Below are 24,032 nucleotides of genomic sequence, written 5' to 3'. Positions count from 1 at the left end.
TATTTTCTTTTCATGGAGACAGGTTCATTTTTAATTGGGTTGCATCCCTTCTCCTTGGATTAGTAGACAGAACAAAGCAATTTTTGCCTAAGAGAAGGGACTTCTCAACCTCCGGTCATCTTTCTGTTTAAGTACACAGAGGCAGCATTTGACAGAAGCTCTTTCAAGATCTGTTTTTAAAAAGAGAGACAAAGAAAAAAGAGACTAAAAATCAAGCAACAGAGATGGGAGGACAGGTCTGACCTCCTCCATCAGTGAATGAAACTATTCCATGCCCTTTGTTCAGGTTGAGAGTACAGGAGATGAGCTGAACTTTTCCCTCAGCATTCTTCTACCAATAAAAGTCAGGCTACTCTTTGCTAAGTGTCTCTCCCCCCCACCACCCCTGCCTCAGTTTGAGGATGGGCCTGTTTGCCATGGGAAGAAACTTAGCATGTGCTGCCCTGATCACATTTGGTAACAGCCTAGACTTAGGATGCATTTCAAACACCTTACGTTCAGATTTATCCAGTATTCTGGGGATCTGAGGAAAAGTATCCCTGTTTAGTCTTCAAGTAATTTCTCAGGGTTTTCTCATTGGGAGTTGCTGATCAGGAGATTGCCTTTCTGGAGACTCATTGTTGTTCTTTTGGCCCTAGTGCAACCTCCTTTGACCATTGGGAGTTTATGGTCATTAAAGATCCTCACCCTTAAACCTCTATTTCTGCTAGGAATGATCTCTATAAGAAATGTTTCTGAGCTAGGTGCCTATTCACTAGATAAGGAGCATTACACTGTTCAAAATGACATAGTGATCTTGAAACTACTTCTGGCGTTTCTTTCTAATACCAACTTATTTTCATAAAATTAAAGACTGTATGCTGTCCTATTTCTGTCCATTACCTACTACTCTAAAAGAGCAAGAGTAGCATTGCTTTTGTGTCAGTAAAGTGCTCAAGATTTATATCAATCAGGCTTATGAGAAAATTTAGTTAATTTTTTGTTTCTCTCAGTCCATCATCCTTGGAAATTAAGGTATCCCTGTCCAGATGGCTAAGTGAGATTATAGCCCTTGCCTATCCTCCAAAATATGACATTTTTTTCATGACCCATTAAATAAGGGAAGGTTGGCAATTCCAGCAGCATTCTGGGAGATGTCTTCCTTGTAAGTGGGTAGCCATGTGGGCCTTACTCCATACTTTCACTTCTTACAAAATGAATACTTTTATCTCAACAGAGGTGGCTTTTGTATATGGAGGTGCTTCAGATGACCTTCATGTGTAGTCAAGTGGGATTTAGGCTTCTGAAGTGATTCCCTTTTTTTCTCCCACCATGGGATATTTAGTAAAAACAACAATGAATTCCTATCTATGAGAAGAGAACACAGCTCTTACTTGGTAAATGTCTTTTCTGGTGAAAGGTTATTCAACCTGCCTGGTACTTGTTCACAGGGCTTTTTTTTGTTTTAAAAAAAATGCCCAGCAGGAGCTCAGCAGAGCTCCAGGAGGCTGTTGCTGCAGCACAGCTCATCCCCATGAGCCCAGCTGTCGAACCGGGCTCCAGGAAGCTGCCTCCTCAGCATGGCTCAGCCCCGCTACATGTGGCTGCCTTCTTCTGCCAGAGCCCTGGCCAACCCAGGCAGAGCTGTTCTCTGGTGGGCTCTGGCACAAAAAAAGCACTGCTTGTTCAGACCCTGAGAATGGCAGGTTTTTTCATGCACTACTTCAGTTCACAAGTGGATCTGCTGGTCTGCTGAGAGACAGAGAGAGAGATCTGCTTCATCTCTAGAAGCTGTTTTCTAGTTAACATTTGTGGTCTTCAGTTTTTTTCCTTTTATAGTTACGATTTAGGTTTTAATTCCTAGGCTTCTTTAATACCTGGGAGTTTGAGGGGAGGTCTCTCCTCTCAGGCAAGGTTGTTTTTCTTGGCCTAGCAGTTCTGGGAAGCAGTATCTAACCCAAACATGAATGAACTACTAGTCACCAGAGGAACTGAAAGTCATGGAAGACAACTTTCCTTTTTGTAGTGTTGGCTTATCTATTAATTTGTAAAATGTAGTCCATTGTAGGATGTCTGGTGATAATCCGTGTGAATTAATGAAGTGCTGTAGTAGGTCATAGGAGTTGGTTGCTATATAATCAGTATTAGACGGTAGTGGCAGTACTTGTGTCTTGTCTGTCAGTCAGAAACGAAAACCATCTAATTTATGTTGTTAGATGTTTTGTTCTTTCATTTTAATACTATGAGCCATTTAGAGTTCTATTTTTGTAATCTGTTCATATTATTATTTAACAAGGCATAACACTTTCTATAGGGAAATATACAGTAAATGTTCCTTTCTCGCTAGCCTCGGATTTTCTGAAATCTCTTGCTTTATGAAACTCGTTTAGTAAACAGTTCTAGGAAAATTTTGCAGTTTTGCAGATTCCACACAACTGCGTAAATTCCATCGTCATTTGATTTGTTTGGTAGTGTGAATTACCATAAGAGCATTCCTGTAGTAGTGTGAAATGTCTTAAAATAATTGTGCAGGTATGATCTTGGTGTGGTGCAAGAGGTTTACAGTTTTTTCCCCCCTTTAAATGAAGATTCGTTTTTGCAGTCTACTTAAAATGCATTCTTCGTGGTTTTACAGTGTTTATTATCCTCTTTCTATGTAAGTCTTCTAGACAAGTTATATTTCTGACTTGGGAAATGTTTCCTATTTTGGCAGGCTGACAAGTTAGTGATAGGTGGTGCTTTTAGGCACCAGTACAGGAAAGAGGATTTGTGTAATATTTGTCACATGGTTTTACTCCCCCCTCCCCTTTTCTTACAGTAAGTATTGTCCAGCTGGATGTGTGCTTCCTTTTGCTGAAATTTCTGGGACTGTTCCTCATGGCTATCGAGATGTAAGTAAACTTTAAATGTTCAGTATAGGCTTGTGAATCTTGTTTAAATAGATATTCCACTGTAGTACTCAGAATAAGGCATTTCTGTATCTCCAGCCCTTTTTGAGTGTAATAATGAGTAGAGTTTTATAATGACAAAGTCTTTGGATTCATTTCAATTGTTATTTTATATATTTAACTTTCTTGCGTCCTGATAAAGGCCAAAGAGCTGCACATTTAGCAGAATAAACATGTATAGGGTTTCTTAATCTTTTCTGCTAATGTGAACAAATTCAGGAAATGTTTTTTTTTTTAAGTATCTCTTGTGTATGAGATTGTCAGAATCTCCCTAGGAGCATCCTGAAGGATATTATGCTCCTTTTGGTGCTCTTGAATGCGAGCTCCCTCTTCCCTTTTCCTGGTTCAATGTTTTCTTTACCTACAGCCTCCATGATGTTCAAATGGGGGGGGGGGGGCGGGGGGAGGCTAGATTCAGCACTGCCAGGATTGCCTGCAAAGCATGTTGTGCAGGCATACCTACTTCAGACTATGTTTTGGAAATGATTACAGGTGAGTACCATATTATTCTAGTTTAGACATTATGGCAAACTGTGGTTAGAGGAAAAAGCAGCAAAAAAGAAGAAATAATTGGTACACAGAAGGGAAAAGGAAGTCTTTTAATCAGGCAGTGCCTGAACTGAGCTGCCAGTGTGAAACCTGTGTTATATATATAATTTTATAAGAATAACTGTTATGTAGGGTGGTTACATAATTTGTAGCAGTCATTTTATCATATTGAGAACTATTCAAGTAGAATATAACTTCAAATATCTCTTCTCTTCCAAGTCTTCTTCACTGTGCATGGCCGGTGTGCATGCCGGAGTGGTGTCCAATGTTCTGGGAGGTCAGATTGATGTTGTAATCAGCAAAGGCATTCCATATTATGAAAGCTCTCAGGCTAACAATGTCACATCCAAAATGTAAGTGCATATTCAATTTTAACCACTACTTTGCAGTATTGCCAGAATTTATTAATGCAGACAAATTGTTGAGGTCTTCTGGAACATTAAGCTTAAGTCCTGCCAAGAATATTATTAAGGCTATTAGACTACACACATGACTGTGATATTTAAAATGCCTACAAAATTATAAGGAAGTATGAATCAGAAATAAAATTCTTCTGAGCCTTTTCTCTCTAAAGCATTGTTTTACATTGCATGTTTTCAAGAATTGTTGGTTGATTTCCTTTCATGGGCTGCATTCAGACATTACATATGTGTGAACATATGCAGAAACCCATCTTGCTGCCTGGCTTCCGCTCATGCCTCCTTCTTTTTCCTCTCCCTTCTCAAGATGAACTCCTAGTTTAAATTGCTGGTGACCTACAAACACAGGTGTGCAAGTTAACCAGATTTAGTCTTCTTCCCCACTAACAGGGATCTGAAGCCATAGTTTTATCCAGGCTTAAAATCACAGGGGAGGAGGTAGTGGGACTCAATAAGTTGTGCACCTGTACTTGTTTATCATGAGTAACTGAAGTTGGTTTTCACCATGATTCTTGGAGTGGGAGGGAAGTGAGGCATGGGTGCAAGTCTGGCAAGAAGCTGGGGTCATACACATTTTTTCCTCAGCCATGGTTATATGCAATTTCTGACTTGTTGCTGTAGCTCAGGAACAGAGCAGATGCTTTATTGACTACTATTAACACAGAAATCTTGTCTCGGAACTGTTAAAACACAAGATGGGAACCTTTTTTAAATGGTTGTGCACAGCATGTAGGTGGAAAAACTGCAGTATACACTATAAAATTAAATTTTGTATTGACCCAGACATGCTTTGAATCTATTTAAAACTTATTTCCATTATCAGTTTTGTCATGCAAATGGTACCACTTAGATTCAGCTTGACATTAGGATTTCTCTCAGCAGCAGTATAAGGACTCGCTGACTTCAGGTGCTAAAAGCTTGCATTCTGCTATGACTTCCTGCCTAGGATGCCCGGTTTTTTTGCATTCATTCTACTTCATTGAACTAATAACAGTTGGGGATACTCTTTTTATTAGGACTTGTCTTAATATTTGTTTTTACTCTTTGTAAAAGCATTGATCTAATGGTAATACACTCTTATTACATCAAACAAAGTGAACTCTGACTTACAAAATCTAATGCTAGTGTAAATTTTGTTACTCTTTAAGGTGCTGCTATACTCCTTTTTTCATACTGGAGGGGATGATGAGATGGTGACATATAAGACAAAATAGCATGGCTGCTCAGTAAGAGGTTAGTTAGGCTCTTAGGTTGCATAGGAACCTAGGCTCTTAGGTTCACATCAGGGTCCTCAGCCTTCTTGAACCTGTAGGCACTTTTGGATTTTTCAGTAGGCATCACCACAAAATGGATGCCAAAGAGAACAGGGCAAGCACAAAATGACTGCTGTGGTGCAGTGGAAGTCAATGTGGATGGTTCCACACATAAAATTTTGAGTGTCAAGTCAAGTCAAGTGACTTGACTTGAGTGGCCATAGCTCTTGAAGATTTTGGTGAGAAATCTTGCTGAGCTCCTTTAAACAGGAAATGTTAATTGCATGCAAAGCATGTGTTCTGTCACTAAGCTTACAGGTCTTTCTCCATGAATGTCGCAGAGGGGATCCCAACATTCTTCCTCAATGGGTTGCATGAGAGCATGTATGAGAACAAAGTTCATTTGTGCAGCACTGAACTACCATATTATATCTCAACCCTGCTGCCCAGTGCTGGTACAGACTGGACCCAAAAATGAAGGTGGAGCTCAGGGATCTTCAATGTGATGCCTGTGGGTTCCATGACACCCCACCAACATTTTTTCTGGTGGCCACCAAAGGTTTTTAGAAGGTGGGCAAAGCTAGGAGAGGCTTTTGATTGGCCACTGGAGATTTGAAGGACTGTGCAGATTTAAAAAACACTGCTTCAGCAGCAGCAACCACAACAACACAAGGATCTTCATTGCATGACAAACCTAAGCTGCTGTAGCCATTTGTGCTTGGCCTCCACCTCCTGCAGCAGCCATTTTGCAGCTGTGCCCGCCATGCTGTGTCAGAATTCCAAAGGTACCCACAGGCTCAAAATATAGGGGACCCTTGAAATAGCTGTTTAGCGACAAAGTACTTCTGACAACAGTATCATTCCCAGCTCTTTGACATGCCACAGGCTGTGTTCTCATATGTTTTCTTGTTTGTACTGAAGACCCTTATTAACTCAGCTGTCTTAATGAAGTCAGTGAAATAAAAGTGTTTGGTTTTTGTATGACTGAGGGTGGTATGAAGCTACAAATGACACTACAACCCCGTCAGCCCTTTCAGATCAGTATTTTTCTTGTGAAGTGATTGAGGACTGCAGTGAAACTACCTTGTTTTTGAAAAGGGGCAGTGTTAATGTAATTAATATTTTAAAAATTCCTCCACTTCAAGTTTCTCCTTCCCAGGTTAGAATAAACACTCGCAAGAAGATGTCACATGCCTTCGTTCAATGGCACCCACATGGGAATTATTAGCGCATTTCTTAATTATGGTAATGAGCAGCATAAGTGAAAAATCAATGGACATGTTTCAAGAGAGATCTTCTATTGCATAATTAAAACTGTGCCTCTTTTAAAAGACTTTAATTACTTATTAGATTACTTGAAACCTTTTGAGAAGCTTTTACTTCAGAAGCCAAATGTCTGAAATAATTTGACTGTGGGTAGATTTTTAAGCTAGATGTGCCAAGAATGGAGATGGGTGGAAATCTGAACCATGATTATGATGTTTAAAGGTACTTGTTAGGTTCTTAGGACAGCAGATTTTGCTGATATTACTACATTTATTAAGCTGTGGTTCATAGTATTCTTTCAAGTGATTCAAAATGGGATGAGAGGAGCTTGTTGACAAATCCACAGATTCTTGTTTGATCAATATATTTTTGATCATATGAAGCTGCCTTGTGCTGTCAGACCACTGGTCCAGCTAACATCTGCTTGGACTGACAATGGCTCCTTGGGGCAAAACTCTTTTCAGCACTGGTATTCCAAGGTTGTTTATTGCCCAGAGACTGAATCTGGGACATTCAGCATAGAAATCATGTACTCTGCCACTGAATAGCTTTTCCTCAAACCCTGCACGCTGAGTAGTTGTATTATAGATCTCAAAAGAAAAATAAATTAAGGAAGAACTTAAAAAGTTACTGATACCAAAGATGCAGTCTTCTGTTTTATACAGGGGGCCACTGTCTTCTGGTCTCTTCACTTTCAAAACTAGTGGTAAGTATTCATTCTCTGTGTTGCCTCTATTGCTAATGAGATCTAGAACTCTAACTAAACGCTGTACAGTTCGACTGCTTTTTCCTAGATGTCTCATTGTCATCTCAAACTTACATTAAAAAGCAAGTCCTTCCCTATTTTTACTTGAACTTTCTCTGTCTTCATTCATTGTAGCTGACAGTTATTTCCACACTCCTTTGGGGTTATTTTGGATATTGTTTGTTCTGTTCCGATATCCATATTGTTAATGGTGCATTTTTTCTTCACGAATGCCAAAATCCAACTCTTCCTTACAGTATCTGTTCTTAAAACGATGCTTTCTGCCTGTCTCTCTGTTGACAGTTTTTTACAGTTAAAACTTCATTTTGATCTAAATCCTTTCCTATCTCAGTGGCTATGAGTTACAGTGTTTAGCAAGGGAGAGTGTAAAGTAGGATGGTTTCATTGACTGTCGGTTGGGTTTTTGTTCAGGTTGCTATGGGACACTGGGAATGGAGTCTGGAGTAATTGCTGATTCACAGATCAATGCATCATCATTTCTCGAATGGCCTGAGCAAGCTGGACAGCCAAACACATGGAGGCCAGAAAGAGCCAGATTGAAAAGGCCTGGACATTCTTGGGCAGCTCTTGCCAATGATGAATATCAGTGGTTGCAACTAGACCTAAACAAAGAGCAGCGAATAACAGGTAAGCAAACCTGAGCTCATACATAAAAGGAAAAGCTATATATAAGTATATACTGAAATCTTAGTTTCAGCAGAACCATGTGGGGCTTTCTGACTTCAGTGACCCACCTCCCAGTGGGGTTGACTGCTGGGAGAGTGTACATCACTGAGTGAGCCAAGACAGAGTGAACTCCATGTTATCCATGAATAATGGTATCCTGGATACCAGCAGCAATTTAATGAGAACAGAAAACAAGTCCAAATCAGTTTCAAGAACAATAGATACTGCGATTGTATGACTGTTAACAGTATTTATATACAACTCCATGTATAAATTATGTAATCTACTTCTCAAATGTCTTATTACTTAGAAGGTATTACTTCTGAATAGGGGTGCTTACTGTATTTCGTAATCATCATTAGCCAGCATGGTGAAGTGGTTAGAGTGGCAGATGCTAATCTGGGGACCCGGATTTGATTCCCCAGTCCTCCACGTGAAGCCTGCTGGGTGACCTCAGGCCAATCACAGTTCTCTCAGAACATTCTCATCCTCACCTACCTCACAAGTTACCTTGTTTTGGGAGAGGATGGGAAAAGCGAGTGTAAGCCGCTTTAAGGCGTCTTGAGGTAGAGGAAATCACGAGTACCAAAACCTACTCCTCTTCTTCTTCATTACCAGATTGTATTTCAGGAATGGGGCAGAGCCTGATTTGTGTAGGGTAGGGGTGGCCAAACTTGCTTAATGTAAGAGCCACATAGAATAAGTGTCAGATGTTTGAGAGCTGCGAGACATGAACATAAGAGAAGCCATGTTGGACCATGCCAATGGTCCATCCAGTCCAACACCCTGTGCCACACAGTGGCCAAAAAACCCCCCAAGTGCCATCAGGAGGTCCACCAATGGGGCCAAGACACTAGAAGCCCTCCCACTGTGCCCCCCAAGTACCAAGAATACAGAGCATCACTGCGCCAGACTGAGAGTTCCAATAATAAGCTGTGGCTAATAGCCACTGATGGACCTCTGCTCCATGTGTTTATCCAATCCTCTCTTGAAGCTGTCTATGCTTGTAGCTGCCACGACCAGCCAGTGCCCTGCCGTCCTTGATGGAGGCTGTAACAGGCTGGGCATTGGAGCATCCTCGACTTATAGTCCTGGGTGACTTCAATGTCCATGCCGAGGACGCAGCTTCCACTTGTGCGACGGACCTAGTGCTTTCCATGGCAGCACTGGGACTTTCCCAATACGTAACAGCGCCCACACACCAGGCTGGGCACACACTAGACCTGATCTTCGCGGCGGGAGTAACAATGGGTCAGATATCTGCTGAGGCAGTGCCATGGTCTGACCACCAGGTCCTGAAGGCCCGTGTGGACATACCACCTCTGCCCCGTTTAGGCGGTGAGCAGATTTTGGCTCGCCCGCGTAGCCAGATGGACCCATTGCGGCTTCAGATGGCTTTGCGGGACCCTTGGCCTACCGGCGACTCGTTGGATGGACTGGTGGAGACCTGGAACAACTGGCTCTCCGAGGCCATCGACGAAATCGCCCCCAGACGTCCTCTTCATCCTCGATCACGATCCGCCCCGTGGTATACCCCGGAGCTGCGATCGATGAAACGACGATTAAGACGACTAGAGAGACAATGGCATCGCGCTCGTGACGAAGCTACGAGAACATCATATAGGTCATTTATGAGGGCCTATGAGATGGCTATTCGGACTGCAAAGAAGGAACACTTTGCATCCAGAATCGCATCTGCGACCTCGCGCCCAGCACAATTGTTTAGTATAATTCGGTCATTAACAGAATTGCCGCGGGGCAAACAAAATAGTAGAGAATTGGAAATAGGCTGTGAGGCTTTTGCGAGCTATTTCTCAGAGAGCCAGTTTGGTGTAGTGGTTAAGTGTGTGGACTCTTATCTGGGAGAACCGGGTTTGATTCCCCACTCCTCCACTTGCACCTGCTGGAATGGCCTTGGGTCAGCCAGAGCTCTGGCAGAAGTTGTCCTTGAAAGGGCAGCTGCTGGGAGAGCCCTCTCCAGCCCCACCCACCTCACAGGGTGTCTGTTGTGGGGGAGGAAGGTAAAGGAGATTGTGAGCCGCTCTGAGACTCTTCGGAGTGGAGGGCGGGATATAAATCCAATATCTTCTTCTTCTTCTTCTTCTAAGGTCTCGTCACTCCAACACGACCTACCCGCCATAATTAATACAGTAGATGAACTTGGGGCACTGAGCACGTCTTCTGGTTCAATTCTGGATCCTTCAGTCCACTCAGTCTGGAGGAAGTCGACAGGACCCTTGCAGCTGTACGCCCTACGACCTGTAGGTTAGATCCGTGCCCGTCTTGGCTTATAAAGGCTAGCCAAACGTGGCTACGTGAACCACTACAGGACATCATCAATAGGTCCCTGATTGAAGGGATCTTTCCCACACCTCTTAAAGAGGCAGTGGTCCGTCCCCTCTTTAAAAAACCATCAGCAGATCCGGCCACGTTGGCGAACTATCGGCCGGTGTCAAACCTTCCCTTCCTGGGTAAGGTCATAGAGCGGGCGGTGGCGACTCAGCTGTAGGGATTCCTGGAGGACACTTCCGCACTGGATCCATTCCAGTCTGGCTTTCGGCCAGGTCACGGGATGGAGACAGTTCTGGTCGCCCTCATGGATGATCTTATGCGACATCTGGATCAGGGCGGCTCTGCAGTGCTGCTGTTATTAGATCTGTCAGCCGCTTTTGACACGGTTGACCACCAGCTACTGACTGACCGCCTCACCGATGTGGGGATACAGGGATCTGCCTTGCAGTGGCTGACTTCCTTTCTCCAAGATCGGGGACAAAGGGTGGTGATAGGGGAGGAAGCATCCCAGAGGCACTCCCTTAGTTGCGGGGTGCCGCAGGGAGCGGTCCTATCCCCGATGTTATTTAATATCTATATGCGCCCCCTTGCCCAGATAGTCAGGAGGTATGGACTGGGTTGCCATCAATATGCGGATGACACCCAGCTCTACCTAATGATGGGTGGCCAGTCTGACTGTACCCTGGAAAATCTAGACCTGGCATTACAAGCCGTGGCCTCCTGGCTCAGACTGAGTCGGCTGAAATTGAATCCGACGAAGACGGAGGTTCTCTACCTGGGTCGGGGCGGTCCGGGGAGAGAGATCCAGCTGCCGGCCCTTGACGGGGTGCCACTAATAGCGGTCCCCAAGGTCAAGAGCTTAGGCGTGCTCCTTGAGTCCTCCCTTACAATGGCGGCTCAGGTGGCAGCCACTGTTAGATCTGCCTTTTTCCATCTTCGGCAAGCATGGCAGCTGGCCCCTTACCTGGACCGCAGCGACCTAGCGACGGTAATCCATGCTACGGTCACCTCAAGAATAGATCACTGTAATGCTCTCTACATGGGGCTACCCCTGACGCTAACCCGGAGACTACAACTAGTGCAGAACGCTGCGGCACGGCTGTTAATGGGGCTACCACGACGGGAGCACATTCGGCCAGTGCTGAGAGAGCTGCACTGGTTGCCTGTTGTGTTCCGAGTTCGCTTCAAGGTGTTGGTATTAACCTTTAAAGCCCTTTATGGTCAGGGACCTGCCTATCTACGGGACCGCCTTTCCCCATATATCCCCCAGAGAGCACTGTGATCAGGGACAAAAAATCTGCTGTCTGCCCCTGGCCCAAAAGAAGCCAGGCTATGCGCAACAAGATCTAGGGCCTTCTCGGTGGCAGCACCAGAACTCTGGAACACCCTCCCAGAAGCTATAAGGGCCCTGCGGGATTTGTTGGCGTTCCGCAGGGCCTGTAAGACCGAACTGTTTAGACAGGCTTTTCTGGTTGACTGAAAATGGGCTGCCACCGGACATCCTACAGAAGCTGGTGGTCATAGTCAGAACCCAATACCGCCAGACTGGATTGAGATAGTGTAATAGTTTTAAATTGATAAATGTATTATGGTTTTATATGTTTTATGGAATTGATTGTTTTTATGATACTGTAAGCCGCCCTGAGTCCGCTTGCGGAGAGGGCGGGATATAAATGTAAAGTAATAAATAAATAAATAAATAATAAATGTGGCAGTGAATTCCATGTGTTAATCACCCTTTGGGTGAAGAAGTACTTCCTTTTATCAGTGGCTCAGCAATTTCATTGAATGTCCACAAGTTCTCATATTGTGAGAAAGGGAGAAAAGTACTTCTTTCTCTACCTTCTCTATCCCATGCATAATCTTGTAAACCTCTATCATGTCACCCCTCAGATGTTTGAGAGAGGGAAGGAAGGAAGGAAGGAAGGAAGGAAGGAAGGAAGGAAGGAAGGAAGGAAGGAAGGAAGGAAGGAAGGAAGGAAGGAAGGAAGGAAGGAAGGAAGGAAGGAAAATAGATGGAGGAGAGGCAGAAAAAAGCAACTTTAACTTTAAATGCATTCTCCCAGCTGCCAGCTGGCCTGGCTTGGAGAAGTGACTTAAAGGGAGACATGTCTTCTCCAAGTTAGCTGATGGGGTGCTGGGGGCTTTAAGGGGCACACAATATGTGTGAAAGAGCCACATGTGGCTCCTGAACCACAGTTTGGCCAAGGCTTGTGTAGGGTGTGCATACTGTGACAGTTTTTGCCAGTGGTAAAGGCCTCTTTAGCTTTCTGCACAGGCAGCAGCTATATTATTATAGCTATTGCACTCCTAATGTCTGCATAACCCTATTTTGAACACAATACACGCTATGTAAGTACTTTCAATTGAATGATTTTCATCTGACAACGCATTGTTCTACTAACACTACTTTTGACTTATTTATACACTTTAAAGCATTAATCAGTGTTCAAAATTTTCATATGGAAAACCTGTCCTAAAAGTTGCATAATTTCAGGATTTGTTCAGAGTTTACACTAATATAAAAATATTAAAATAAGAGAATTATGTGTTTTTTTTAAAAGGGAGTCCAAGCTGCTGCTCTTAATCTTTGCAACTGTACTGGAAGACTGGGTTGCTTGAGATGGGCTCTTTGGTGACCATCATGATCCCAGTGGTTAGAGACTAGGTTCAGAAGCAGCTGAACAGCTTCAGCAATCAATTTGAAGAGTTGCTGAAGTGATGTGCCATCTCTTTTTCTGCAGGCCCCTGTCCCTAAAGCAGCCCCAACTGCTCCTCCTTTTTACAAAACACATTCTTCTTATATGGAATCATTGTGTTTCATTTAACATGTATGGCAAATGTTATGTTTGAGGTTGTGGTGGAGAATTCATTTTTAGTAATGATAGCTGGGCCTGGGTACAGCTATGCCCTAATTATTATATGAAATAGTTGTATATTTTACCACAGAGAATATAAGGCAGCAGTCCCAGCCCTTGTTCCATCCCTGAAACAACAAACTGTCCTGTGCAGCACTGTTCTTTGCTCAATACCAGAGCAACAGTTTTGATCAGCTGCAAGGAGCATTGCCCACTGCTGGAATGAGGGCGAGGTGTTGTTTTGCAGCAGTGTTCTCAGTTTAGTGCTTGATCCCATAAAGTCTTCTGTATGACTACTGTATGCCTACACCCACAGTAGGACTGGGTCCAAATCTGCAGATATGAACAGCCACCAAGTATTCATTCAGTATTTATCCACAGCTGAGAACCAGTTTGGTGTAGTGGGTAAGAGTGGAGGATTTTACTCTGGAGAACTGAGCTTGATTTCCTATTGCTCCATATGAAGCCAGCGGAGTGACCTTGGGTCAGTCACAGTTCTTTCAGAGCTGTTCTCTCAAGAATAGTTATTGAAGAGTATTCTCAGCCCCACCTACCTTCCGGGGTGTCTGTTGTGGGGAGAGGAAGGGAAGGAAGTTGTAAGCTGCTCTGAGACTCTGGGTGGAGTATAAATCCAACTCTTTCTCCTCCTCCTTTTCCTCTTCTCATCTACCTGTATGAATAACTTTTCCAAATTTCTGTTTTGCTTCATTCACATTTCAGAATATTAAGTGTTCATGTAAAACCTAGTATGTGAGTGCACATAAAGTACTGAATAGACTTTCAGGAAAGTCTTATTGGTCTCTAATGTGCTACTGGACTCAAATCTAACTGTTCTACTACATCCTCACACAGCTTCCCTCTGAAACTATTCCCAGGAAAATAAGAACACAAAGCGTGTCATCACTTTCGTTACTAGCAAAACAGGCCCACATGTGAACGCAGGAACTTGAAGGTGGGGAACAGCAAAGACAAAGTAGAAAAGTTTGTGTTGTTGGTAGAGAGACCCCCTGCCATTAGATAGAAATATTGGTGGACTGCCCCCCCTTCCCCCCTTGAGAGCCAAAAATTTTCCGGAGCCAAGACTATGTGTGCATACAGCCTTCATATTGCTAGAGCACACTGGGAGGAAATAGCAAGGCCTTGCTCAAGCCCTCAGTTGATGGGGGCTGGGACAGAGTGGCTGCTTGCAGGGAAGCATTCTCCTGTTCCCTTCAGCTGAGGGCTTATGAGCATGGAAGGGAATTCATGTGAAATTATAGGTAGTTTGAGAGGGCTTACCATGAAAAGAAGGAAAAAACGACAACATCTTAACTTTGTCTTCAGTGAAGAATATTAGTGCGGTTTCCTTCAATGTTCTTTTTATATCCCATTTTTCAAAAGAGAAATTCAAGGTCATTTTTCCCCCTCAAAGGAATTCTATCCAGATGATTTGCTACTCAAGTGTGTATTATGCTTAAAAACAGAGATAAACTTCAAAAAACAATTTTTTTCTTGCCACATTTTGTAAATGAGAACCTTCTTATTTACAGGTATCATTACTACTGGCTCCACCTTAGCAGAGTACTATTATTATGTCTCTGCCTACAGGATCCTGTACAGCAGTGATGCACAGAAGTGGACAGTGTACCGAGAACCTGGTGTTGAGCGGGATAAGGTAATGTTGCTTTGTATTTTCTTGGTTAAATTAAGTGGAAATTTCAAAATCAACAAGGAAATTGTTTATTTCTTTTTTATATTATGTTCCTAGGTTTACATAATTAGTTTAATGGGGACAGCACATTATCAAATATAAAGTATATATTATACTATATGGATAGCTAGATACATACTTGAGCCTCACATACCAGTCCCTCATCAAAAGGCTGAATCTCACACAGGGCAGATGGAGAGAGAGCTGCTCAATATATTCTGGTGGTAGTTCCAGAATTTTGAAGACTTGGATAAAGGCTGCATTGTAAGCACCTTTCTCTTGAAAACCTGATGTTAGATGACTTCTGGAATTTTTATTAATTGCATAATTGTATTTTAAGCATTTGTGCTGTGTTCCTCCTGAGTAGGATATCAGACACACCACAAAGGTTCCCAGAGTTCAGTGAAAGCTGCTGAAGCCCCTTTGCCTTGGTGGTAAACTGTGAGAAGCAAAGGGTGTTCATCCTGCCAAAAAGTTAGAGTGAAGCCTTGTCACTTAGTAGCTGAACAGTCCTCCCAACAACATCCTGCAACCAAGTGTGCTCCAGATATATTATTTATTTATTTATTTATTTATCTGGGATTTATATCCCGCCCTTCCCATCGAGTGGCTCAGGGCGGCTTACAACATATATAAAACTAACATAAAAGTATAAAATTACACTTTAAATTAACAATTCACAATATATAATTAAAATAAAACATTTGTTATAACTATACATAATTAAAACAGCCAGCAGTCGTAAAGCTACACTCCATTCAGCTTCAGGTAAAAATTCAGTATACAATATACAGCACTTGCTTTGGATTTAGTCTCTGAGCAGTGACTCAAAGTTGCTTAGTATCTGAATTCCTCTGTTGAGCTCAGACTTACACAAAAGGTCAGAAGAATTGAGTTGCTCTCATTTTGGGCCAGAGGAAAAGTGCAAGCTTATCTTATGAAGATCAGTCATTACTAACAAGTCATTTTGGGGGGATTTTTGCAAAAGTGCACACTAAGTTGATTGGTGTTGCCATTTGAAGTTACATATACTAAATATCTAGCTGGCATGGTTAAACTGTAGCAAAGGAAAAATGAAATAACAGGGACTTTAATTCTAGCTTTTGACTGCCCTCTTCTGGTCTTGCGAGGTAAAACCCCCCACAATAGAATAAATCTAGATGGGTATTTTAAAGTGCCAAGCACTAATTGTTTACATAGAACTCTTTGGAATTTTTTAAATACAGCATTCAACAGATGTTTAGGATTTTTAATAAGAACAGTCTAATGAAGAGTGCTTGAATTAAAATTATGGATAGACAGACAGATGTTATACCTGTGCGTGAATATAATCAATTGTATAGATTAATGTGAAAAAGGATTAAAATGTCTATAATAACATGATTACCTAGTTGCAAATACACATTTTTGTGATGGAAGACTGGCACTATGTATAATTAAATGATCTGTTTAATTTGTAGATATTTCAAGGCAACACTGGATATTATCAAGAAGTTCGCAATAACTTCATTCCACCCATTATTGCTCGTTTTGTTAGGATAAATCCTTTGAAATGGCACCAAAAAATTGCAATGAAAGTGGAACTGTTAGGATGTCAGTTTAGCATTGGTAAGTGAAATGACAGTCTTTGGTCTTTTTGTTAGACACACTTACAGTATAGGAGGAGAACCTGAGTTCTTTGTGCCTTGTAAAATGCCAATTTCTTTTGCTGCATGGATAAAATAAATTATTATTGACCTCTAGATTTTGATTTTTTTAAAGTTCGGGCTCCAATGCCCCCACCACCCAGGAGCAACAATGACTTTCACTTGCAGACTGATAAAACAACCTTCACACCCGAGATCAAGAATACAAGAGTAACTCAAAGTGAAACTGAAGGTACTAATATCTAAGGAGTAGTATTTGCAAACATTATTCATTTAATTCTCATTGGTTGGCACTTCTGTCCAATGTATTTGTATCAACAGTTGATTTCAGTATCAGAAGTAATGTTTCTGCAGTGCAAATTTTAATATAACATCTTACATATAGAGTTATCAACACCAGGTTGGGAAATTCCTAGAGATTTGGCGGTGGCATCGGGGATGGGGTTTTTGGGGGGAGACGAGGGGCCTCAGAGGGGTATAATGTGACAGAAACAACTCTCCAAAGTAGCAGTTTTCTTCAGAGTACTGATCTTTGTAGTTTGGGGATGAGTTATATATAATTCCAGAAGATTTCTAGTTCCCACCTGGAGGCTGGCAGCCCTTGATTGTTTTGGGAAAAGAAGTGTGTGTATATTTGTTCTACCCATTCATCTGCTGGAACATCAGTCTTAATTGTTTTTGTGCTAGAATAAAGTTAGTAAAGGCTTTGATGAATTGTGTGCGTTATACTCTGTTGCACAAATAATATATAACCTCTAAATTTTGGTTTTATCTTTAAGTGTGGGGTCCAAGACTTAGAATACCCCTACCACCCAGAAGCAGGAATGACTTTCCCTTGCAAACTGATAAAACAACCTTTACACCAGAGATCAAGAACACCACAGTAACTCCAAGTGTAACCAAAGGTAATGATATTTAAGTAAAAATACTATAACAGCATTATGCTTTCAGTTACATCTTAAATCTGACTTGATTTCAGTCCCTTGTATGTGGAAGGGGGACTGTATCAGAGAATTCATCTTTTAAAAAACCCCCAAAAAACCCTTACTTTATTTATACAGTAGAGGTGGATAATTGATATGCCCAAGTGTTATTTATGAAGGAAACAGGTTTTTAATAGAAACCTAGCAATTGGTATCCAGGTGCTAGATAAGAATTATCGTGCTGTGTACTGAAAAGTGGCACAGAAATGGAAATAATTTGTGACTAGTTAGTTAACAATTCAAGAGCTCCCTGCTTCAAGCCCATTGACTTCATTGGGCTCAGAAGGGTGTAGCTCTGCTTAGGATGGCAGGAATTAAATGGCTACTTAAATTAGTTGTCTTCATTACTTATATACTTTAAAACAAAGCAGTAGACAAGTGCGCCTTTAAGACCAACGAAGTTTTATTCAGAATGTAAGCTTTCATATGCTCTAAGCAGACTTCATCAGACAAAACTGGTTAGAGCTTACATTCTGAATAAAACTTAGTTTGTCTTAAAGGTGCACTTGTCTACTGCTTTGTTCTGTTGCTTCAGACCAACACGGCTGCCTACTGGGATCCATATACTTTAAAGTTAGGAATCTTACCAACTAAATTTTTGAGGAGCCTACCAACTCTCATTTATTTAATGAGTTTCAGATGTGGCATTGGTCGCTGTCCTGGTGCCTGTTTTGGTCATGGTCTTTACCTCCCTCATCTTGATCTTAGTTTGTGCCTGGCACTGGAGAAACAGGTAAGTGAATAAACGCTTTATACCCTATCCTGTGATAAAATATGGCATGTGCATATAAAGTGAACACAATTCCATGGTAATTTATTTGAATTCAGTGTAAGTACTAGAATAAGAAGGGCTTAAATTATTTTTATAATTTATTAGTACAAGTATGTTCAAAAAGTGGGTTTGTTCTTGGTAGTGCTGTATTTTCTGAACCACTTCAAGGAAAAAGAATTGCAGATTTATACCCCGCCCTTCTCTCTGAATCAGAGACTCAGAGCAGCTTACAATCTCCTATATCTTCTCCCCCCACAACAGACACCCTGTGAGGTGGGTGGGGCTGAGAGGGCTCTTACAGCACCTGCCTCTGCCAGAGCTATGGCTGACCCAAGGCCATTCCAGCAGGTGCAAGTGAAGGAGTGGGGAATCAAACCCGGTTCTCCCAGATAAGAGTCCACGCACTTAACCACTATACCATACTGTTGGGAAGGTTATATAGGCATTATTTGATGCTGAAAGAAGATTGGTGTATGAAACCTTCTGTGGTGATTAACATGAAATATCATGCAAAGGAGGAACAGTTCATTTACAATACTTTTTTTTGTTATCATAGGAAAAGTTTTGAAATAAAAGCCTTTGCCTGTGTTTAAAAACTTGCAGTAGCAGACTTTCCCCCCTCAAATAACTTGTTTCATGTTTATATCAATTTTGAATGTCTCCTGTATGTTGAGGATACAAATTAATTTTCATCCATTTCAGAAAGAAAAAAGCAGAAGGAACTTATGATATACCTTACTGGGATCGTGCAGGTAACATAACAACAACAATAATAGAATATGTAGCTGTCATATTTAAGTACTGAGATTAACATACATTTTTGCATCTACTAGCAATAACTGGACCAAACCTAGTACAGCAGGGACTGATCAGAACTGAGATGAAATAAGTGCTTTCAGAGAGACTGAGGGCGTTTTCGCACTCACCTTCGGCCGGCGCGACCCCCCTCTTCACCGCGCAGGATCTGTGCGGATTTCGCAGGTAAAGCCGCGGAGCAGCCGAAAGAGCCGGAAACTCCCGGCGCAAAAGCCGCGCAAACGGAAACTGCTTTTTGGCGGTTTACGTTTGCGCCGCAAAAGCGCCGGGAGTTTCCGGCTCTTCCGGCTGCTCCGCGGCTTTACGTGCGAAATCCGCGCAGATCCTGCGCAGTGAAGAGGGGGGTTGCGCCGGCTGAAGGTGAGTGCGAAAACGCCCTGAATGATGCACTTTCAATCAACTTGCAGTCCGCTTTGCAACTGGATTTCACTGTGTGAAACAGCAAAAATATGGTACAGCTTAAAGAATCAAGTTTCCAGACTAAAACAGATGAAGGGTGCTTTCACATGTCAACTGTTTGCATGTGGATTTTACTATTCTTACACAGTAAAAATCCAGTTGCAAAACACGTTATTTAGTGCATGTGAACACATCCAAAATAGTTCTGTAGATGAAGTCCATTCTGCATGTAGACCAAGTCAGAGTATCCTGAATCTGCCCTTGAATTCAGAGAACATGGATACATTATGAACTGAGTCCTCTGTTGTTTTCACACAAGCAATTATTTATTTTTATTTTTTTACTATTTTTAAAATTTTGTTTAGGAGATTTATATTCTGCCCTACCTTTTGAATGGTCTCAGAGCGGATTACAACATAAATTATCAATTAAAGCAAGGGCATTAAAACCAGTAAGACAGTCATTAAAACAATTAACCTCTTAGTTTCAAACAGGAGACAAGAATAGTTCACAAAATTTCCAGCTGGCAGATGAATCAGAATGGTGTCAAACTTATTTGTTGTGAGAGTTGGATCTGACATAAATGAGATTTGTCAGGCCGGGCCATGTGTGTACCTATTTAAGATGAGGTAGCAGAGATATAAACTTTATAAAGGATGTGGATAAACACAAAGATTTTTTTTAAACGTAATATGTTTAAAAAGTTAGCACTTGTTGGTCTTAAAGGTGCTTTCTTTCCTGGATCTCTCCTGTATGATCCAGAGAACTGGGCAAAGGAAGCTCTGGCTCTTTCCTTCTTTCCCCAGGGGAACAGGAGGGAGAGGAACCTCAGCCAATTGAAGAAAGAGAATTGGCTCAGTAGCTCTTCTGTGTGATTAAGAGAGCCTCCCCCCCTTCCTCCCCAAGGAAGGAGATTCAGCCAGTGGAGAAAATAGAGGCTTTGTTTGTTCTGTAGCTCCTGTTCAATTGAGCAAGCCAGGCAAAGCAAGCTGTGATGCAGAAGGAAGCAAGAGAGAGGAGAAGGAAGCAGATGACACCCAGTTGCTCAGGGGCCTGATAGGAGCTCTCTGGGGGCCTGATTTGGCCCCTGGGCCGGATGTTTGACACCCTGAGTCAGATAATATTGTATTATAGTGAGGCTGCCAGATAGATACTTCAGCGTACTCTACTGTACTTCTATATATGTCAGCATGCTGCAGCAAGGGAAGCCAGCTTGATTTAAGTTGAACATCCGCTGCCTCAGTTGAAGGCCTGGCGGAACAGCTCTGTCTTACAAGCCCTGCAAAATGGTGGCAAATCTGACAGGGCTCTAACCTCCAATTGGAGTGCGTTCCACCAGGCTGGGGCCAGGGCTGTTCCACCAGGCATGTGGCCCCAGTCGAGGTCAAGCAGACAACCAGTAGATGTAGAGCCCTTTGGGGCATGTACCAGGGAGAGACGGTCCCTCAGATATGTTGGGAGGGCTTCTAGTGTCCTGGCCCCACTGATGGATCTCCTGATAGCGCCTGGTTTTTTTGGCCACTGTGTGACACAGCGTTGCTGGATGGGCCATTGGCCTGATCCAACATGGCTTCTCTTATGTTCTTATGGTTTCATGTTGTGCAGGGCTTTAAAGGTCAGTACCAAAACCTTGAAGCAAATCTGGTACTCAATAGGCAGCCAATGCAAATGGCGTAGTGCCAGCTGGATATTTTTGTAAGGGAGTTGCTGAAGCTAATGAAATGCACGATACAGTTCTGATTAACTTTCCTTATGTCACTCGTAACTGAGGCATGAGAATTTCTCTATTTTTTATCTTGATATAGGCTGGTGGAAAGGAATGAAGCAGTTTCTTCCTGCCAAGTCGGCAGAGCATGAGGAAATTCCTGTTCGTTATAGCAGCAGTGAAGTGAATTGCCTTCGATCAAGAGAAGTAACAACCGTGTTACAAACACAGTCTGCAGGTATCTGGACTTCTCAGACTGATTGTGAATTGTGTGGCTTTAAATCAAAGTATTTATGGTATCTTTATATCTGAAAGAAACCTTACATAGTTTTACTTCGCTATCTTCCCTCATATCCTTCCCCTATGCTGAAGATAAAAGGGTACTGGTATTATGAAGTGCTGGCTCTCACCGATGGCCCCATGCAGTGTTTCCTCTAAGTTGAGTTAGTGTGAGTTAGCTCACAGTTTTTTAGTCTCTGGCTCACAGATTTTTGTCTTAGCTCAGGAAGGATTGCCGTAGAGCAAACTAATTTAAGCAGAAGCTCACAACTTTAATGCCAGTAGCTCACAAAAGCAGCATTTTTTCTTAGAAGACTCCACAGCTTAAAGGGAACATTGGTCCCATGTGCTTGTGTTTTGTAGGGAACAGATTGTTTATGTTTTATGATGATTTATCAATATAAAACATTACGTTGGAGATGATTTTTCCCCCTGTTGTTGGACTTGTTCTCTTCACAGAGTATGCACAACCACTGGTGGGAGGAATTGTTGGCACACTCCATCAGAGATCTACCTTTAAACCAGAAGATGGGAAGGAAACAAGCTATGCTGATATGGATCCTTACAACTCACCTGAGCAAGAGATTTATCATGCGTATGCTGAACCACTACCAATATCTGGACCAGAATATGCAACACCAATAGTAATGGATATGTCGGGTCATCCTGCAGCCCTTCCAAGCATTACTTCTGTGTCTACTTTCAAGGCTTCAGGGAATTCAGCCCCTCCCATAGTGGGAGCTTACAATAAACTTGTTTCTAGAGCAGACAGTTCATCACCTACGCATGTACTGTACGATACACCCAAGGGGATGCCAGGACTTAATCCCTCAGATGAATTGTTATACCAGGTACCACAGATCATGCCACATTCCACAGGAAGTAAAGAAGACATTAGTTAGGGAACTCTAAATTTTAAATCCTTTGAAGATGACTTCTCAAAAAAAAATTCAGACTTTTAAAAGCAAAACATGAGACCTGAGGCCAGAATAAAGAGCAAATTACCCCTTTTGTGGGTCTGTACACAACTACTGCTTTCCTTTTCGTTAAATGTTGGGTTTTCTATTCACTACTGATAGGTACTGCATTCTTTGCTAGACCAGTACAAGAAAACTTGCAAAAATGCCTATTAACTGAGTGCAAATAAATATTTCACCACAGACATGGAAATTGTTCAAGGTCAGTGGTGTGTGGTGGAAATGCCAGACCAAAAAGCAAGGTACTAATCTTCTTTGTGGTCTCTGTGCATCACACCTATGGGATCTATGGTGCCTGTGCTGGTTCCAGTTGGTGTTATGTAGCTCCAATAGAGGGATTTTTGTGTCCCTGCCTCTAAGCATGCCCAGGGACTCCTCTGTGCATGCTCAGGAAGAGGGGCACAAAGATCCCACCAGTTCTCTTCTGACCACCATGCGTTTAAGACTCCAGCTCCTTGGCTCTCTAGTCCGTGAACTTAATTCTTTAAATTTGGATTTTCTTTCTTGACTGCTGCATTCCCTTCATCTCTCCGCTTCTTGCCTTCATCTGTTTTTTTTTTTTTTAAAAAGGACCCTTTGCCGTTCCCATCCCTCAGGTCTCCCCCACCTCTCTCCAGACTGGTCTATGTGGCCTATGTAGGGTTTCTTCAGACATTGTTCCTGGTGTGGCAGCAAACTCACCCCTTCAGATGGACACTTGTGCCTCCTCTGCCTGGGCAAAGCCTACCGCACTGACTCCTGTGTCCACTTCCAAAAATTTGGCATACAGATGCGCAAGAATCGATCCACTAGTCTCCGATGGTGCTACTCGCCTCTGCCCTAGTACCTTTGTCAAAAATGGACTCAAGTTCTGCAGTGGAGGGTGATGCCTCCTTGGCTTCAGTCTCACTTCCCTCTGCTCCGAAGACTGCGATGACCATGGCAACTGTTAATGTTGGTGCCCTCTACATTGAAGGTGGAACAGAAGGCAGTCTCAACTCCTAAGTCAACATCAGGCTCACCTAAAAAGTGCAAGAAGGAATATAAGTTGACCAAAGATCATTGGTTGCACTCCAAGCACAAATCATCCTCCAGGCTGAGTGGGTCGAAGTGGTCCAGTACTAAATCTGAAGACCGGCGCGGAGCCTCAGTTTCACTTACTGTGTCTAATGTGATAGGCAGGTCTTGGCGGAGCGACGAGATTTTATCTGCAAAATATTTCGCAAATGCCTCACAGCCTATTTCTAATTCCCTAATATTTGGTTTGCCTTGTGGCAATGTTATAAGATCTCCAATTACTCTAAACAATTGTGCTGGGCGCGATTTTGCAGATGCAATCTTGGCTGCGAAGTATTCTTTCTTTGCAGCTTGACTGCAATCTCATAAGACCTCATAAGCGTTCTATAGGATGTTCTCGTCGCTTCATCCCGAGTATGCCTCCACCGTCTCTCTAGTCGTCTTTATACATCCAAAACCAAATTCTATGTTGGTTTCTTTTTCTTCCAAAGGGGAAACACTCCACTTCTTCCCTTAAAAAGGAGAGCAAGAAAATTAACTCTTTTGACAGGAAATTTTATTCAGCAGCAGCTCTTGGAATTAAGAATGCCAATTATTTGGCCTGCCTGAGATGTTATCAGTTCTCCTTGTTGGAGCAGCTTATTCCCATCTTACAGTTGCTTCTGCATGACCAATGCCATAGCCTCCTGAAACTACAGTAAGAAGGCATGCTAGTGACCAAACAAGTCAGCTCCTCTAAACATAATGTTGACACCTTTGCCAAATCCCTGGCA

General features: G+C 42.4%; 1 protein-coding gene across 5 annotated transcripts in view; it reads left to right on the top strand.

The window, feature by feature from the left end:
• Positions 1-22,313, top strand: part of DCBLD2 (discoidin, CUB and LCCL domain containing 2) — a 40,983-nt gene extending 18,670 nt beyond the window's left edge. For 2 of the 5 annotated variants that reach the window (XM_060234598.1, XM_060234603.1), the window contains exons 5-16: positions 2,798-2,870; positions 3,696-3,829; positions 7,080-7,120; positions 7,592-7,807; positions 14,526-14,650; positions 16,147-16,294; positions 16,448-16,564; positions 17,112-17,237; positions 17,949-18,048; positions 18,790-18,839; positions 21,108-21,245; positions 21,746-22,313. In XM_060234598.1, coding sequence (XP_060090581.1) covers positions 2,798-2,870; positions 3,696-3,829; positions 7,080-7,120; positions 7,592-7,807; positions 14,526-14,650; positions 16,147-16,294; positions 16,448-16,564; positions 17,112-17,237; positions 17,949-18,048; positions 18,790-18,839; positions 21,108-21,245; positions 21,746-22,188 — 1,711 coding nt within the window. In that variant the 3' untranslated portion in view covers positions 22,189-22,313. The remainder of the gene's footprint in view (positions 1-2,797; positions 2,871-3,695; positions 3,830-7,079; positions 7,121-7,591; positions 7,808-14,525; positions 14,651-16,146; positions 16,295-16,447; positions 16,565-17,111; positions 17,238-17,948; positions 18,049-18,789; positions 18,840-21,107; positions 21,246-21,745) is intronic. The other 3 variants (XM_060234599.1, XM_060234601.1, XM_060234600.1) reach the window with 3 other exon arrangements.
• The last annotated feature ends 1,719 nt before the right edge of the window (positions 22,314-24,032 follow it).

This window comes from Heteronotia binoei, chromosome 3 (assembly GCF_032191835.1).
Source record: "Heteronotia binoei isolate CCM8104 ecotype False Entrance Well chromosome 3, APGP_CSIRO_Hbin_v1, whole genome shotgun sequence".
In the NCBI taxonomy this organism is placed as follows: Eukaryota; Metazoa; Chordata; class Lepidosauria; order Squamata; family Gekkonidae; genus Heteronotia; species Heteronotia binoei.
This window is presented reverse-complemented; position numbering and strand designations above follow the sequence as displayed.